Source organism: Pygocentrus nattereri, chromosome 27, assembly GCF_015220715.1.
Source record: "Pygocentrus nattereri isolate fPygNat1 chromosome 27, fPygNat1.pri, whole genome shotgun sequence".
NCBI classification, from domain to species: Eukaryota; Metazoa; Chordata; class Actinopteri; order Characiformes; family Serrasalmidae; genus Pygocentrus; species Pygocentrus nattereri.
The window spans coordinates 22,585,614-22,602,175 of NC_051237.1; the positions used below are offsets into that span (position 1 = coordinate 22,585,614).

At 42.1% G+C, this 16,562-nt stretch overlaps 1 protein-coding gene across 2 annotated transcripts; it reads left to right on the forward strand.

Moving 5' to 3' along the window:
- The first annotated feature begins 838 nt into the window (after nucleotides 1-838).
- Nucleotides 839-15,009, forward strand: LOC108413459 (perforin-1-like). Of its 2 annotated transcripts, none has more exons than XM_037535375.1 (3): nucleotides 839-969; nucleotides 12,996-13,529; nucleotides 13,644-15,009. In XM_037535375.1, exons 2-3 carry the CDS (start codon nucleotides 12,997-12,999, stop codon nucleotides 14,830-14,832), a joined length of 1,722 nt encoding a protein of 573 aa, XP_037391272.1. In that variant the 5' UTR covers nucleotides 839-969; nucleotide 12,996; the 3' UTR covers nucleotides 14,833-15,009. The 2 variants fall into 2 exon arrangements, with proteins under 2 accessions (XP_037391272.1, XP_037391271.1); XM_037535374.1 differs by lacking the exon at nucleotides 839-969 and adding an exon at nucleotides 12,791-12,811.
- The last annotated feature ends 1,553 nt before the right edge of the window (nucleotides 15,010-16,562 follow it).

The window sequence follows — 16,562 nt, forward strand, 5'->3', positions numbered from 1 at the left end:
GTCGCTCTGGATAAGAGCGTCAGCCAAACGCCGTAAATGTACATCCTCTGTACTCATTAAAAACCGCGCCTCTATTCCCACACCTCACTCTAGTCAGTTCCTATCTCATCTTTCTGCTGTCTCTGTCTTCCCAGGTATACCTGACATCACATCTCTTTAAATTATTGAAGTCAAATGCTACAATAATAACACAAAAGCTCTGAATAAGACTGATTAGGAAGTATAAGCATCAGTCTAGTCATATACTGCAGCCCCTTTTACACAGTGCGATTACAGTGGTCTTGTAAGAAGGCAGGATACACCCTGGACAAGTTGCCAGTCCATCACAGGGCAGCAAGCACCCCTGTTATAATAGTGGTGATGGTCTGAAAAAAGAAAAACACACCAAATCAAATCAAATCAAATTTATTTGTATAGCGCTTTTTACAACGGATGTTGTCACAAAGCAGCTTCACAGAATTCCAGAAAATACTTTTTCCAGAAAAGACAATGTAAAAAATGTAAAAACCCCCCGGTGAGCAAGCCAGGGGCGACAGTGGCAAGTAAAAACTCCCTCAGAGCTCAGGAAGAAACCTTGGGAGGGGACCCATCACCAGGGGGGATCCATCCTCCTCTGGTCAAACTACCTACAAGTGATTATACTACTAATATTAATAGCAGTAGTATTGGTAGTAGGAATAGCTGGGAGTCTATGAGAACATGCAGGGTGGGCAGCTAGTCCAAGGCAGGTGGTGGTAGCTGGGGCGTGGGCAGCTGGTCTGAAGTGGGTGGCAGGAGGGCTCGACAGTCAGTCGTCCTTCAGTGTCCGGCCGGACATGTGGGCGATTGTATACTCGGAAAAAAAGCAGGGAGAGGGAATTAGCTGAAAAAGAGGCTGGAGCTGTTCTTGGCTGGGGGAAAGGGCTAAATTGAATTCCTAATTTGAATTCTTTTCACAGTATTCATAAAATTAGATTTCCGCCTGCTTAGGTGAGCAAGTTTTTTACTGCGTTCCAACGCTACTTTTATTATGGCAGTTACATAACTGTCTGTCATTGAATCACGGCAGCTGTAGTCTGTGCAGAAAGGCACATCTCTCCTGGTAAGACCTGGACTTGTTAATGTTGCTGGTTGTTAGTTGGACGTGTGTTAATGCATTATTTGTGCTTTATTGTGCTGGGCTGTGTGGTAGTTAGAGTGGGTGTTGGCACCTACCATAGAGTGAAATATGAGGTATCTGAAATTTCATATGGAATGTTTAAGCTAAGGGGGGCCAGGTCTAAAGCCCAAGGTCCCACAGGAGATGGGCTCTTCGCTCTCTCTCTCTCTGTTCCACACATATGAGATCATTTATATTAGGGCCATATGTGTGCCTTACTTCACGAAAACAACCACTCTATATAAGCTGGGTATGTCAGGGCTGTTTTTCAGAGGGGTTTTATATTTGGCTTCAACCCTCTCTCAGGCAATCCATGGTGTCTGACTAAGATGCTGGACTTCTTTTGTAATAAACTTTTTTATATACAAGCAAGACGGTGTCAGTGGAGATCCCTTCATCATCTTCACATCATCGCTGTTTGATAAACAACAAAATTATGTACCTAGAAGTGACCTGTCTGCTATCCTGCTGTATTCAATATCACTGGACAGCCTGTTCAATAAAAGAGCATTTGTCCACATGAACAATGTTGCCTTCTACTTGTTCTTTGCCTAGACGCTACAATATGAAGAAAGGAAAGGCAAGGCCAGTTTATTTATATGACACCTTTCAAACACTGTTTTCATTCAAAGTCCTTTACAACTGAAAGCTGAAGTTGTTTATTTTATCTAAGCACTGCCATCTTTGTACAGAGGTGTGAACTGTTTTCACAGCAGGGGGTTTTCACCCGTCTGTTTACACCATCATTTCCCGCTAGCGGCTCAACTCAGAGACACACACGCAGAGACAGTGGCGTCCTAATTTATCAAATAATGGAGAACATATTTTACCTGATTATATTAATGCAAAATATCAGAGTTCATTTCCATTCTGCCTCATGTTCCCACAACAACAATCAGTCAGGTCATTCTCAAAATCCACCCTGAAGACCATAAAAGTAAAAGTTTTTGATTACTAAGTTGTGTGTCTCAGAATTTCTTCCTATTTTACTTCCTTCCTATTATCTCCCTCTTGGTCGCTGTAATATAGCACCATTTTGAAGCATGTAAATAATTCATAGTGAGAGAGAACCAGGCTGAAGTACAGCCTCCACGTGACTGGATATGTTTGCTACAAGTAAACAATGAAAGATCTCCATGTCCACCCCACACACATTTAAAAGAGTCTATTCTTTTTGGAAGAGTTTATGCACTGATCAAAATGTGTTACCAATATCATCTAATTAATAATATTTTATTGATCTGGTATTTTCTTTCCTGCTTTGTGCTCATAATATAATACATGTTTTAAGAACTACTACTTATACTTTTGGCAATATAGTATATATATATATATATATATATATATATATATATATATATATATATAAATATATATATATCCATCCATCCATCCATCCATTTTTTAAGTCGCTTCTCCCTCAGGGTCGCGGGGGGTGGTGGTGCTGGAGCCTATCCCAGCGGTCATTGGGCGGAGGCAGGATACACCCTGGACAGGTCGCCAGTACATCACAGGGCAGACAGACAGACAGACATACACAATCACACACACACTCACATCTAGGGGCACTGTAGCATGTACAATTGGCCTGACTACACGTCTTTGGACTGTGGGAGGAAACCAGAGAACCCAGAGGAAACCCACGAAGACACAGAGAGAACATGAGAACTCCACACAGACGACGACCCTGGTCACCTGGCCGGGGAATCGAACCCAGGCCCTCCTCACTATATTGCCAACAGTATTCCCTCACCCATCTAAAATCATTGAATTCAGGTGTTCCAATCACCTTAAGCTCTTAATGCTTCAGCACCAAGAGATTTTGGACAATTTCATACTCCCAGCTTTGTGGGAACAATTTGGAGACGGCCCCTTCCTGTTCCAACATGACTGCACACCTGTGAACAAAGCAGGTCCATAAAGACATGGATGAGTGAGTTTGGTGTGGAAGAACTTGACTGGCCTGCACAGAGTCCTGACCTCAACCCGACAGAACACCTCTGAGATGAATGTGAGTGGAGACTGCGAGCCAGGCCTTCTCGTCCAACATCAGTGTCTGACCTCACAAATGCCCTTCTGGAAGAACGGTCAAAAATTCCCATAAACACACTCCTAACCCTTGTGGAAAGCCTTCCCAGAAGAGGTGAAGCTGTTATAGCTGCAAAGAGTGGGTCGACATCATATTAAACCCTATAGATTAAGGCTGGGATGTCACTCAAGTTGATATGTGTGTGAAGGCAGACGACCGAGGAAGATACTTATTATATATGAATATATTCCTTAATATTAATATAAATATATTTCTTTATGTATGTATATAAAGAAAAGCAGATCAAGTTAAGTAGGTTGCAAACATGTGCTCTCTCTTTCTCGCATTACCTTTCCTTTAGTTATAATACATTTGTCTGAAGAAAAGTTACTCAGTAGGCCTGTTTCGTTCACATATGACTAATTGATTGTGGTGGCGGCTTATTTTGAGTATTTCACACCACATTTCATATGTAAGCCATAAATAAACTACCAAAACCACAGTGTCTCAGTGTAGCTGAAGATCAGAGACTGCAATTAGAGCATGAATCTGCATCAAGCAGCCAAAGAATACAAGACATTCTAAAGCTATTTTTTTAGTCTCAGTCTCTCTTTATTCAGCCTATTTGTTTAGTCTCAGTCTCTCTTTATTCAGCCTGTTTGTTTAGTCTCAGTCTCTTTATTCAGCCTGTTTGTTTAGTTTCAGCCTCTCTTTATTCAGCCTGTTTGTTTAGTTTCAGCCTCTCTTTATTCAGCCTGTTTGTTTAGTTTCAGCGTCTCTTTATTCAGCCTATTTGTTTAGTCTCAGCGTCTCTTTATTCAGCCTATTTGTTTAATCTCAGCGTCTCTTTATTCAGCCTATTTGTTTAATCTCAGCGTCTCTTTATTCAGCCTATTTGTTTAGTCTCAGCGTCTCTTTATTCAGCCTATTTGTTTAGTCTCAGCGTCTCTTTATTCAGCCTATTTGTTTAGTCTCAGCATCTCTTTATTCAGCCTATTTGTTTAGTCTCAGCGTCCCTTTATTCAGCCTATTTGTTTAGTCTCAGCGTCTCTTTATTCAGCCTATTTGTTTAGTCTCAGCGTCTCTTTATTCAGCCTATTTGTTCAGTCTCAGCGTCTCTTTATTCAGCCTATTTGTTCAGTCTCAGTCTCCGTTTACTCAGCCTATTTGTTCAGTCTCAGTCTCTCTTCATTCAGCCTATTTGTTTAGTCTCAATCTCTCTTCATTCAGCCTATTTGTTTAGTCTCAATCTCTCTTCATTCAGCCTATTTGTTTAGTCTCAGTGTCTCTTCATTCAGCCTATTTGTTTAGTCTCAATCTCTTTATTCAGCCTATTTGTTTAGTCTCAGTCTCTCTTTATTCAGCCTATTTGTTTAGTCTCAGTCTCTCTTTATTCAGCCTATTTGTTTAGTCTCAGTCTCTCTTTATTCAGCCTATTTGTTTAGTCTCAGTCTCTCTTTATTCAGCCTATTTGTTTAGTCTCAGTCTCTCTTTATTCAGCCTATTTGTTTAGTCTCAGTCTCTCTTTATTCAGCCTATTTGTTTAGTCTCAGTCTCTCTTTATTCAGCCTATTTGTTTAGTCTCAGTCTCTCTTTATTCAGCCTATTTGTTTAGTCTCAGTCTCTCTTTATTCAGCCTATTTGTTTAGTCTCAGTCTCTCTTCATTCAGCCTATTTGTTTAGTCTCAGTCTCTCTTTATTCAGCCTATTTGTTCAGTCTCTATGGTCAGGTTAGGCTATGCCTGCCACCAGTAACCATGTAACCTGGTGCCACCTGCCTCATGCAGAGAAGGAAAACTCTGTCAAAAACCTCTGCTGCCTTGCAGCCACATCTCTTTTAGGGAAAAGATTCAGGAGTAAACCTTGATGAAAAATCTGGAGCTGGAGTCCCATAGGCAGTTTGTGGTTGCATGCAATCTCGCTCTGGCATCTCCTGCGACAGCACTGGTCCCAAACTGTATTGGCCCTGCCGCTCCGTTTGATCAACCAGCGTTGTGGAGAGGGCAACAGCTGGTCCTCCACACTACCCTGCACTGGCTTGTGCCTTGGAGAGGACACTCCAGCTTTACTTCACAGCGTCGAAACAACACTTACCAGCCACCGAAGATGCTGTTCTAGTCGTAACACTGCAAACTCTTAGGGCGCTGTATCCATGGTCAACAAATGACCGAAGGAGGCCTACTACTACTGTTCAGTCTCAGTGTCTCTTGCTTCAGCCTATTTGTTTAGTCTCAGTGTCTCTTTATTCAGCCTATTTGTTTAGTCTCAGGGTCTCTTTATTCAGCCTATTTGTTTAGTCGCAGTCTCTCTTAATTCAGCCTGTTTGTTTAGTCTCAGTGTCAGCTACTTGTAAGCATTAAAGGCTTAAAAGGGATGTGTCTGCTAATACTAAATCATGGCATGCTTGACAGTTAAGTGGAAAACCTAACCAAGTGTTCAAACTGCACCGATTCCCGTTATAAGGCATTTGAACATCTTATTGTGGATTGTGTTGATACATTGCTGAGGTCTAAAGTGGGAAACAAGTATCTGCTAACTGTAATGTGGCAGGCTACTAGACATCCTGCAGTTTATTCATGCAATTACTGCCAAACCTCGACTCAGTTTGCTTCAGTTTTTGGTATATCGAGCCTAATTTTACTTCCAGTATATTAAGCCACTTAATAAAAAACACAATAAAGCTACTGCATATCATGCCCAGAGTCAGGGAGTAGTGGAGTGCTTCCATCAGATGCTCAGTCCATACTATAAGATTATTGTGTCCAGACTGGTGAAGACTGGTAAATTGGATTGCCCTGGTTATTTTTAGCAGCTATAGTAGCTACTCATGAGAGGATTGGTTTTAGCCAGTTTTTTTTTGGACATACTGTGCATGGTCCATCGTCCCTTTTGATAAATAATTGGAACAATATCATATATCATATATCAATATCAACAATATCAAATACAATATCAGCCAATTTTGTAGAAGATGCTATGAGGTGTGTGAATTTAATAGGCAAGTATGGGTAAATCTAAGACAGAGGTGGACAACGTACACAAATCATGGAACGGAGACACTTCTTGTAAAGAAGAACAGGTACTATTTATGCTATTACCTATTGTGGGGTCTAATTTTCAGGCCAGGTTTCCAGGTCCCTATACAGTGCTGAGATAGACATCTTAAATATACAATAGAGTCACGATTGGCCCCTCCCAGTCCTCCATGTGATTTTGTTTACTTCTGGTCTTGTCCATGTGCTTCCTTGCTTTGATTCTTCCCTGTTCTGCCCCCTTGTTTCTAGACTTCACCCTTGATTGCTTTCACCTGTGTCTTGTTAACCCTCATTGTTCTTGTATTTATTTGCTGGTCTTTGTATGGTGTTGTTTCTTCTGGCCTCCGTTGTGAGTTTAGTCTGTGTTTCTTTTCGTCATGTCTGTCTCTCCATCTCTCTGTGTTGGCTCTTTGATCCTGGACTGTTTAGACCCTGATTATGGATTTGCCCCTAATAAATCTCGTTTCTCTCAGCGTATGAACCCGCCTCATCATTGCTCCCCCGCGTTTCAGACAAACACCAGATCATAAGAAATCCACTAGAGCTTGCCTTGTTAACTTATTAAAGCCGTACTATTCCCACAAAACCTAACAACCTTTTGTAGTTACTTGCCTGTAGCTACAGCCATTCAACACAATGAAGGCCAGCAACAGCTTTTGTTTACAGTGCATTTTACAGGTTTCTTACGTGTTTTGAAAGATGGCAGAGTATGTGGAGGACTTGGAGGAGGTCTGTTTCCAGAAGTTTGTAGAACCAAATGAATTTGAACCAGAAAATACAAAGCAGTTGCAGCGGTTTAAAGACGAGAGAGAGCCATAGGGAGAGAGAACCTGCTGGCAGAGCAACCCAGGGTGAATAGACCGTTCTGGTCTCAACAACAAACTACTCGCTACTCTGCTCATGTGATCAATGTGATCTGTATGTGACACCAGTCTGAACAGACCAGCTCTTCTACTGACATACGCAAAAGAACAGAGCTTCACGTGGCTCGTCCAGGGGTAAACAGTCATGACGGCCAGCGAACGCCTGCTGTCTTAAGATTATCACAGCACAACAAACCCCCAGCCCTGGATAGCTGTATTCCTCAGGGTCTGCTTACACAAGGTTTATGCAGGACGTTGCTCCATTCTCACACCCTCTTGCTGTACACTGGACACGTTCTCCGGTGCAAAACAGGTTCAGCAGAGCATTTACACTTCCAGAATGCCTGGCATTTCTGCCAGAACTGGGAATTCAACCATCTGTGTGAGGACGATGCTGAGGACAATACACCATGATATCTAACAGATTCATAATTCACTCTTTCTGATCCAGTGGTTACTGAAGGCAAGAGATACCTAGACCTGGGATCTAGAAGCTTCTATCACACTTAAAAATGCTGAATGTGAGCCGTTCTTTTACTCATTTAATGAGTAGGACTACTGCTTCCACTTGTAAAGCTTGAAAGTTCATCAATATAGCAGAGCCATGCTGGAAAGAGGTGGGAGAATGAGAGAACAGTCATCCAGGAACATTCAGTACATCTATTCTCTCTGCAGCCATTGGTACAACAGTTAGGAAAGCGATCGTTGAAATCACAAAGCCTTGTAAAATCTCACTCTGGAGGTGGAAATGAGTTGTGTGCTGCCAGTGGTGGAATCTGAAACTTACTAAAAGATGAGACATTTGGGCTTGACTCACATCTGAGATACAGATGAGACACAAGACATAAGTAAGTTGTGATGGAACTAATTGAAAGTCAACTAAAATGAATTGTTTAAGCTGAGTTCTAATCATTTAATGCTGTGTATGTGCTGTGGGCTGTACCACAGAGATTAATGACTACTGTTTTTAGGTTTAATCCCATTGATTATTTAAGAAATCATTAAACTATTTTATTATTTTTGTATCTTACAGAACGGGGTGGATCTGTCGTTACTTTGTCAGCTGTTGGATGTGGTGTTCTCTTCTCTCCATGGTGAATAATGAAGAACTACTGGAACTGGGTGGACCAAGAGATTGCAAGAATGCTGGCTTTGTTCCTGGCTACAGCCTTGGTGGAGAGGGCTTTGATGTTGTGAAGTTGGAACGAAAAAAGTCTTATGTCATTGACATGGAAAAGTGGAACACTGGGAATGGCAGCTGCAAAATGTACAGGAGCCTGAACAATGCAAAGCAGAAGACACCAGCTGCTGTGGTGTTCTGGAGAACATTCTCAAAGTGTTCAATGAAGGTTTCCAGCAAGATGTATGACTCGAGTGAAAGAATCTACTTCGTCCATCTCAAAAGACTGGATTCGATGTGATGTTTAATGGTTTGGGTTCATTAGGAGGAACTCATTCCCGTGAAGCAAAGTTTGGGATGAAAAAGTCAAAGGAAGACAATTTCAGCTTTACCAAGCATGTCATCAAATGTAGTTTTACAGGAGAGCAATTCTGCTGTTAAATCAATTTAAATCGTATTTAAAAAAATACAATAAATGTTGCTTAGGTTTCCCTGTGTACTCATAAATATGAATGCCTTCAAAATTCCTTCACAGCTACCAAATAGTATCCTCACCCCCAGTGCAACTCAACTTTCTTCAGGCTCTTCCCCGCTCCTATTATCGACATTAGCCTGCTATTCCAGCTGCTGTTCCTGCATGCTGGAAGACATCCACCATCATACCAGTGCCAAAGTGCTCATCTGCTGCATGTCCTAATGACTTCCGCCCAGTCGCACTCACCCCCATTGTGATGAAGTGCTTTGAGAAACTGGTCCTCAGCCACCTAAAGACAGTGCTTCCACCATCTCTGGACTCCCACCAGTTTGCATACCATGCAAACAGGTCGACTGAGGATGCAATTTCCACTGCTCTTCACTCTGCCCTCACCCATCTGGATGAAAGGAACACCTACATCCGCATGCTGTTCATTGACCTCAGCTCTGCTTTTAACACGGTCATCCCGACTAGGCTGGTCACCAAGCTCAGCGACCTGGGAATCAGCACCCCCATGTGTAACTGGGTTTTGGAATTCCTGACAGACCGACCCCAATCCATGACATTGGGCAGTCATATGTCTAACTTCAGCTGTTAAACTTCAGCTTAAAATTCCAATGACCAAAAGAAACCGATTATCAAAACAAGGTGCATAGGGAATTTGACAGATTAGAAATATAGTTAGTTACCACTCCCTTTAGCATTAGGCTAAATATTATCCATATCTGTTTCAGTGATTTCGTACCAGTAACACATCCATCTAAAACAGCGTCACTCTCTGTAATGAATTTAAACATGAAAACACAGCTCAGAGTATGAATGCATCATGCCAACTCATGGAGTCGACAACAAACAAGAGAAAGGACGAAGGGGTGTAGGGTGGACAGGGTGTTAAGGCACTAAGTCCTGGTAATCTGTTTGGTTGTCCAGGCCCCAGAAAAAAATGCACAGTAGCAACCTAAGGCAGCGAGTGCTGGGTGGGGATCTTCAGAAGTTGGGAAAAAATACAATTTAAGAGAAGCCATTTCTCATGTGCGATGAATTTATAGCTGAGGGGAAACAGGCTGGAAGCTGATGGTGGTACTGGGATTGGACGCCACCTGTGCAACAAGTCCAGTCGTGAAATTTCCTCACTATTAAATATTCCACAGTCAACTGTCAGTGGGATTATAACAAAGCAGAAGCAATTGGGAACGACAGCAACTCAGCCACGAAGTGGTTGGCCGCGTAAAATGACAGAGCGGGGTCAGCGGATGCTGAGGGGCATAGTGCACAGAGGTCACCAACTTTCTGCAGAGTCAATCACTACAGACCTCCAAACTTCATGTGGCCTTCAGATCAGCTCAAGAACAGCGTAGAAAGCTTCATGGAATGGGTTTCCATGGCTGAGCAGCTGCATCCAAGCCTTACATCACCAAGCGCAATGCAAAGCGTAGAATGCAGTGGTGTAAAGCGCCACCACTGGAATCTAGAGCAGTGGAGACATGTTCTCTGGAGTGACCAATCATGTTTCTCTATCTGCCAATCCGATGGACGAGTCTGGGTTTGGTGGTTGCCAGGAGACGGTACTTGTCTGACTGCATTGTGCCAAGTATAAAGTTTGGTGGAGGGGGGATTATGGTGTGGGGTTGTTTTTCAGGAGTTGGGCTCGGCCCCTTAGTTCCAGTGAAAGGAACGCTTAATGCTTCATCACCAAGAGATTTTGTGCTAAAACTAAAAGGAAAACTAAAAGGAACGACAGATTTCTCAAAATGTAGCGGAGGAAAAAGTCAGATATTAGACTCTGAAATGTAAGTGAAATGTGGAGTGAAAGTAAAAAGTCGCCCAGAATGGGAAAAACTTCAGTACAGATACACGAAAAAAACTTAAGAACAGAAACCAATTACATTTAGTTATTTACTGTCCACCACTGGTGATGGTGGACTATATTATGGCAGTGTAAAACTGGACAAGTAGTGCTTGAGGCAGCCAAAATGTCTTGCTGGGCCTTCTTCATAACTGCAGTGCTGTGTCTGTCCCATTTGAAATTCTGCTGAATGGTGACACCCGGGAATTCCTAAGACTCTGTTCTGCTGACTGTGCAGCTCTGCATTTCCAGCAGCAGCAGTGGGGTGAGTTTCCTTCTGAAATCAATGATCCTCTCCACAGTTTTTTTGTGTTTAGGTCCAGGTTGTTAGCTCCATACCATGACACCAGCCATACAGGGAGGGAGTCATATCGTGACTCCCTCACAGTATGTGAACTGATCAACGTTTGAGATGAGACTGACCAGGGTACTGTCATCTGCAAACTTAACAAGTCAGAATTGTCACTGTCAGAATCGCAGTCCTGGAGATCGACTCTGCAGACCTAAACCCCTCCTGGAGATCGACTCTGCAGACCTAAACCCCTCCTGGAGATCGACTCTGCAGATCTACACTCCTCCTGGAGATCCTCTAACGGATATACGGAGCAAACGAGGGAGGAGACATAGAAGAGAGCAAGCGAGAAAGAAAGAAAAGCCCCCCCACTTTCCAGGCCCAACACGTAACACACAGCAACATATGCTGCCATCCAGACGACGTCTTTTTCAAGGAAGGCCTTGATTATTTCAGTAAGATTATGTCAAACCACATTCTGCATGTATTACAACAGCATTTCTCACTATTACAAGAGGCTGGGTGCTAAACTGACCTGCTTGCAGTCCAGACCCGTCACCACTGAAAACATTCTGTGCATTATGAAATGAAAAATATGATAAAGGACACCCAAAACTGATGAGCAGCTGAAATCCTCTATCAAGCAAGAACGGGAAAACGTTTCATTTTCAAAACTACAGCAGTGTCTCCTCAGTTCCCAAACACTTACAGATCTTAAAAGGTTTTGAAACACAGCAGTACATCAGAACCATTAGCCAACTGTGTTTGCACACAGAGGAACTAGACCTCCACATTTAACCCACATTTATATACACACTAGTGAGTGAGTGAACCCACCCACCCACACACACACACGGGGGCAATGAGCACACTTACCCGGAAACCAGCCCTATCCATCCAAGGGGATCGAACTGGCGACCTTCCAGTCACAAGGTTGGTTCAATAACCTCCAGCCCATGACTGCCCCATCCCACCTTTTTCGGAATGTTTTATTGACATTAAATTAAAAATGGGCATATCTTTAAAAATATATATTTTCAAAATGTTCATATTATTCAAAATTTGTTTTGTTGTCTTTGAACTGTTTTCAATGAAATACAGGGTTTAAATGATTTGCACATCACTACATTTTGTGTTTATGTACATTTTATTTACATTACATTCCCAACGTTCTTGGAAATGGGGTTACACATTGTGGTGCTTTAAAATTGCTCATCGCGTAAATACATCACTGTAGTATGCAAGTCTTGCGAATACAGGACTTGCAGATCAGGAACTGTGAAAGGGCCCTTACATCTTCAAAAAATGTATCAAGAATTAATAACCAATTCAATCATCATGATCGCCTGGGTTTGGTACCAGCCAGGTGACCAGGGCCCTTTGTGTGTGGAGTTCTACCCGTGCCTGCATGGGTTTCCACCAGGTGCTGCGGTTTTCTCCCACAATCCAAAGACATGCAGTCAGGCTGACTGGACATGCTTAAATGCCCCTAGGTGTGAGTGGGTGTGTGTGTGTTAATATGCATCAAAATAAAGTGGCCCAAAATGCAGTACAAAAGTCATGAATTTAGGAGATTGTTGATTGTACTTATATATTTATTTTCACCTGGCTCTGTAGAAAGAGAACATGCAACTGAACTTTTACGAACCAAGCCAAAAAAGATCTTGGTTCTTTTGCTGAAAAGTGCAAAAAGACTTTCTTTGACAGAACAAGGAGCGACTAAACTTAAAAAAAAAGCTAATTGTAAGAAGTGTGGAGAGATAAACTGATTTCAGGTACTTGTCAGATATATTACTTTTTTAAGAAAGTATTTTACATTGGGCTCCTTTAAGATTAAGTCATCAGTCTTTTTGTCACCAGTTGAAGAACCAATGCATAGCAGGTACCTGATCAAAGATACCTATATTAAGACAACACAGAAAGCCCCTCCTGCATCCACTAGTATTTAACGTGTGGTATGTGGTTTGGTACTCCTCACATCTCAGAGCCATCTCAAATATACATGAGACACAAGTAAGTTCTGATGGGATTCACTAAAACGATTACATTTGTAAACTGCATATTAATACTTGAATGCTATGTGTATATATACTGTGAGCTGCTTCATAGACCACAAGTAGTTTGCTGTATTTAATAGGTATTTTTCCCCATTGATTATTTAAGGGATGACTAAAGGATTTCTTCTATTGTCTCACAGAATGGGGTGGATGAGTCGTTACCTTCTCAGCTGTTGGATTTGGTGTTCTCTTTTCTCCTTGGTCAATGCTGAAGAACAACCAGAACTGGGTGGTCCAGAAGACTGCAACAATGCTGACTTCGTTCCTGGCTACAACCTTGGTGGAGAAGGTTTTGACGTTGTGAAGATGGAGCAAAAAGGGTCTTATGTCATCGACATGGACAAGTGGGACATTGGGAACGGCAGTTGCAAAATGTACAAGAACCCATACCTGAACGACAAAAAGCAGAAGACACCAGCTGCTGTGGTGTTCTGGAGAACACTCCCAAAGTGTTCAATGAAGGTTTCCAGCAAGATGTATGACTCGAGTGAAGCTCTTGTGAACGATTCTACTTCTTCAATCTCAAACAACTGGAAAATTGGGCTCAATGTGATGTGTAAGGGTTCAGTTTCGGTAGGAGGAACTCATTCCCGTGAAGCACAATTCGCTATGAAGAAGTCAAAGGAGGACAATTTCAGCTTTACCAAGCATGGTGTTGAATGCAGCTTTTACAGGTGAGCCATTCTGCTGTGAAATCATTTTATATGGTATAACAGATAAATAACACGTTGCATAGCTGTCACTGTGTACATATTATAAATATCAATGGCTTCTAAATTCTTTCACAGCTACAAAATAGCATCTTCACCCCCACTGCATCGTGAGTTTCTTCAGGCTCTGCGGTCTCTTCCCCGAGAATATGATTCAGACTCCTATCAACACATAATTGACATGTTTGGCACACATTATACCACAGGAGTGGATTTAGGTGGGAAGATGAAAGCAGTAACAGCCATCAGAACCTGTAAAGCAGCACTGAGTGGACTTACAGATACAGCGGTCAAAGACTGTTTGGATGTGGAAGCATCAGGCACATACAAGACTGCTACTTTGAGTACAGAATCCCAACACTGTCGAGACTTAAAGAAGAAAATGAATACAGATGAAAATTTCAGCTCAATGTTTAATGAGCGACAGACAGAGATTGTAGGAGGGAACATCAATGGTGAGGATCTCCTTTTCTCCAGGAACTCGCACCCAAATTCTCTAAACCAGTGGCTGGATTCCCTGAAGACCATCCCAGATGTTGTAACATACACTCTTCACCCCCTACATTCAGTGTTGAACAAGAACCACCCTGCCAGGAACGGACTAAAGAAGGCAGTAGAAAATTATATCTGTGACAACGCCTTAAAAAAGGTTTGCAGTGGGTCCTGTAAGATAGGGCACCAGAATAGTGCAAGAGATCGCTGTGCCTGTGTTTGTGAAAGAAGTCAAACTGTACTGTCCAACTGCTGTCCTGTTGAAAAAGGTCTAGCCACACTGAAGGTTTTTTACCTCTACGCCAATGGTTTATATGGAGATCACTGGACTGAAACAGATGGCTCTGTAGAGGTCAGTTACGGCGACACGGTCAGGCGCACTGCTGTAATTACAGATAATAACAATCCCCGTTGGACAGAATCATTTGAGTTTGGTCCCGTCAAGCTGTCCATCAGCAAAAAACTCTCTTTCAAAGTATATGATGAAGACACGTACTGGAACAGTGACCTTCTTGGAGAGTGCTCCTTTGACCTGAGAAGTGGACAAGTGACTGACACGTGTTTCTTCAAGTATGGCACCTTCTTTTTCTCCTATTCTGTAGAATGTGCTCCTAGTCTGCAGGGTCCAAAGTGTGCAGATTACAGTGCTTCTCCAATGGATTCCCATCTGGCCAAAAAATACCAGTCCAGAAACGGCATTCTGGCTAAAGATATGTGGAAGCTCCAGGAGGCCCAGAATTACTCCAATAACCCCTATTTCAAGGGTTATAAATAGTAATACAAAGCTTATGCAGCAGTTATGATGCTAAACAGCTTAGCTTATTTGGCTTGTTTCACAGATCAAGAACATCTGCATAAATGTAACAAAAAAGTATTTTACTTGGTTTCATATTTTAACCATTGCTTGCTGAATGTTTGACTGCCTTGCAAGTTGCACTTTGGTTTAATTAAAGCATCCACAAAGACAGACCTGAGTTTGTTTTCTTCTTCTTCAAAAAAGCTTACGTCCTTACACTGACCAACCACCTCACATCGTCCACTCTAATATTATTATAAGTGTGCTCACTGCCCCCTAGTGTGTGTATGTGTGTGTGTGTGTGTGTGTATGTGCGCGCTCACTAGAGTATATGTGGGGTTTCACTTCACGGATTGGTTAAATGCAGAGGTGAAATTTCCCTGTTGTGGGACTAATAAGGGTTTCTTAATCTCCCAGCCTGAGACTTCAGTTATGTGTTTATTGCTTTGTTCCATGTTGGGCTGCAGGTTAGTTCGTGTAGCTCCCATAAAGTGAAAGTGTATTCATTAATAAACCTTTTAAAAGCACAATTTTGGTATGTCCACTTTTGGTATGTCCACTTATTTTCACTGTAACATTTTGAACTGACACAACCTAGAAGAGTTACACCAAAATAAAGAGAAAAAAAACATGAAAAAAGAAAATGCCCAGAGGCTGGACCAGCAGGTCACCGACATGACAGACAACTGCAGCTTCAAACTCCAAGGCCAATAATTAAAGTGACCATCAGAACAAGGTCAACAAGGTTCAATATGGTAAAAGCTGGTTAGAACTGGACGATCAACTCAACCTCAACCATAAGACCTAAGAGACCAGATTGACTCAGCTGGTAAGACCTGGATGACAAGCTTGGCAAGAGCTCGCTAGCTTGGCTAGACAGAGTTAGCTGAACAACCTGAATGCAGCCTTACAGTAACAAAGAATAACTGAGCCTTGGTGCTAAGACGCAGTCCGACTGCATGTCCTACAAAAGGTGAGAACCCAAGGGCCAGGTAAGCTCCCTCCTACCACCAATAACAGGATTTGGAAAATTCCAGTCAACAGGTGTTACGTCTCAAAGATGAGATTCTTTCTTCAGGATAGAAGTGGTTGGCCGTATTTCCAATAATCAAGAGAAGGAATCCATGATCCAGTGTGTTGCTGTAGCAAATATAGCTCCCTCAAAATTCCAAAATAAAGTAGAGCTCAAACACCAGGAATGGTAGAAAAAGGCAAAGATTCTTTTATTAAAGCTTAAGGCTTTACAACAGGCAAACGTTAATCTGAGCTGGCACAGGCTGCAACTGACCAACCCACAAGAACCCATAACTTTTATACTTCTCTGTGGGCAAACAGGGGTCATTGACTGACGTCTCCTTGCCCCTTTCAAAAAAATTTGATCTCTTGATTTTTACACTATTATCTTCAAATCACATGCTATTATGACTGCACTATGATTTCCAAACCTTCCATTAGAATTACATGGTTTCTCTAATTACCAAAATCAAACATTTGCTTTTGAACTTCATTCACTTTATTTATGACCTTAAATCTTCAAAAACATCCTTAATAATATGTGGTTACAACTGAGTCTCTTTACTTAGGCATTTCTAGGCCATCGCCTTTGAAGAGGCCCGCTTTGCACACAACATGGAGCAATATGGAACATAGGGTCACACGGGCACACAGAGGGAGGGCCATACAGCACGAAATGATTATTTAGAATGAAA

What these genes read in the sequence shown, in the direction of transcription:
- LOC108413459 (XM_037535374.1), top strand. An exon ending in GTTGAATGCAGCTTTTACAG is followed by an intron (nt 13,530 to 13,643) that starts GTGAGCCATTCT and finishes ATTCTTTCACAG; the next exon opens with CTACAAAATAGCATCTTCAC.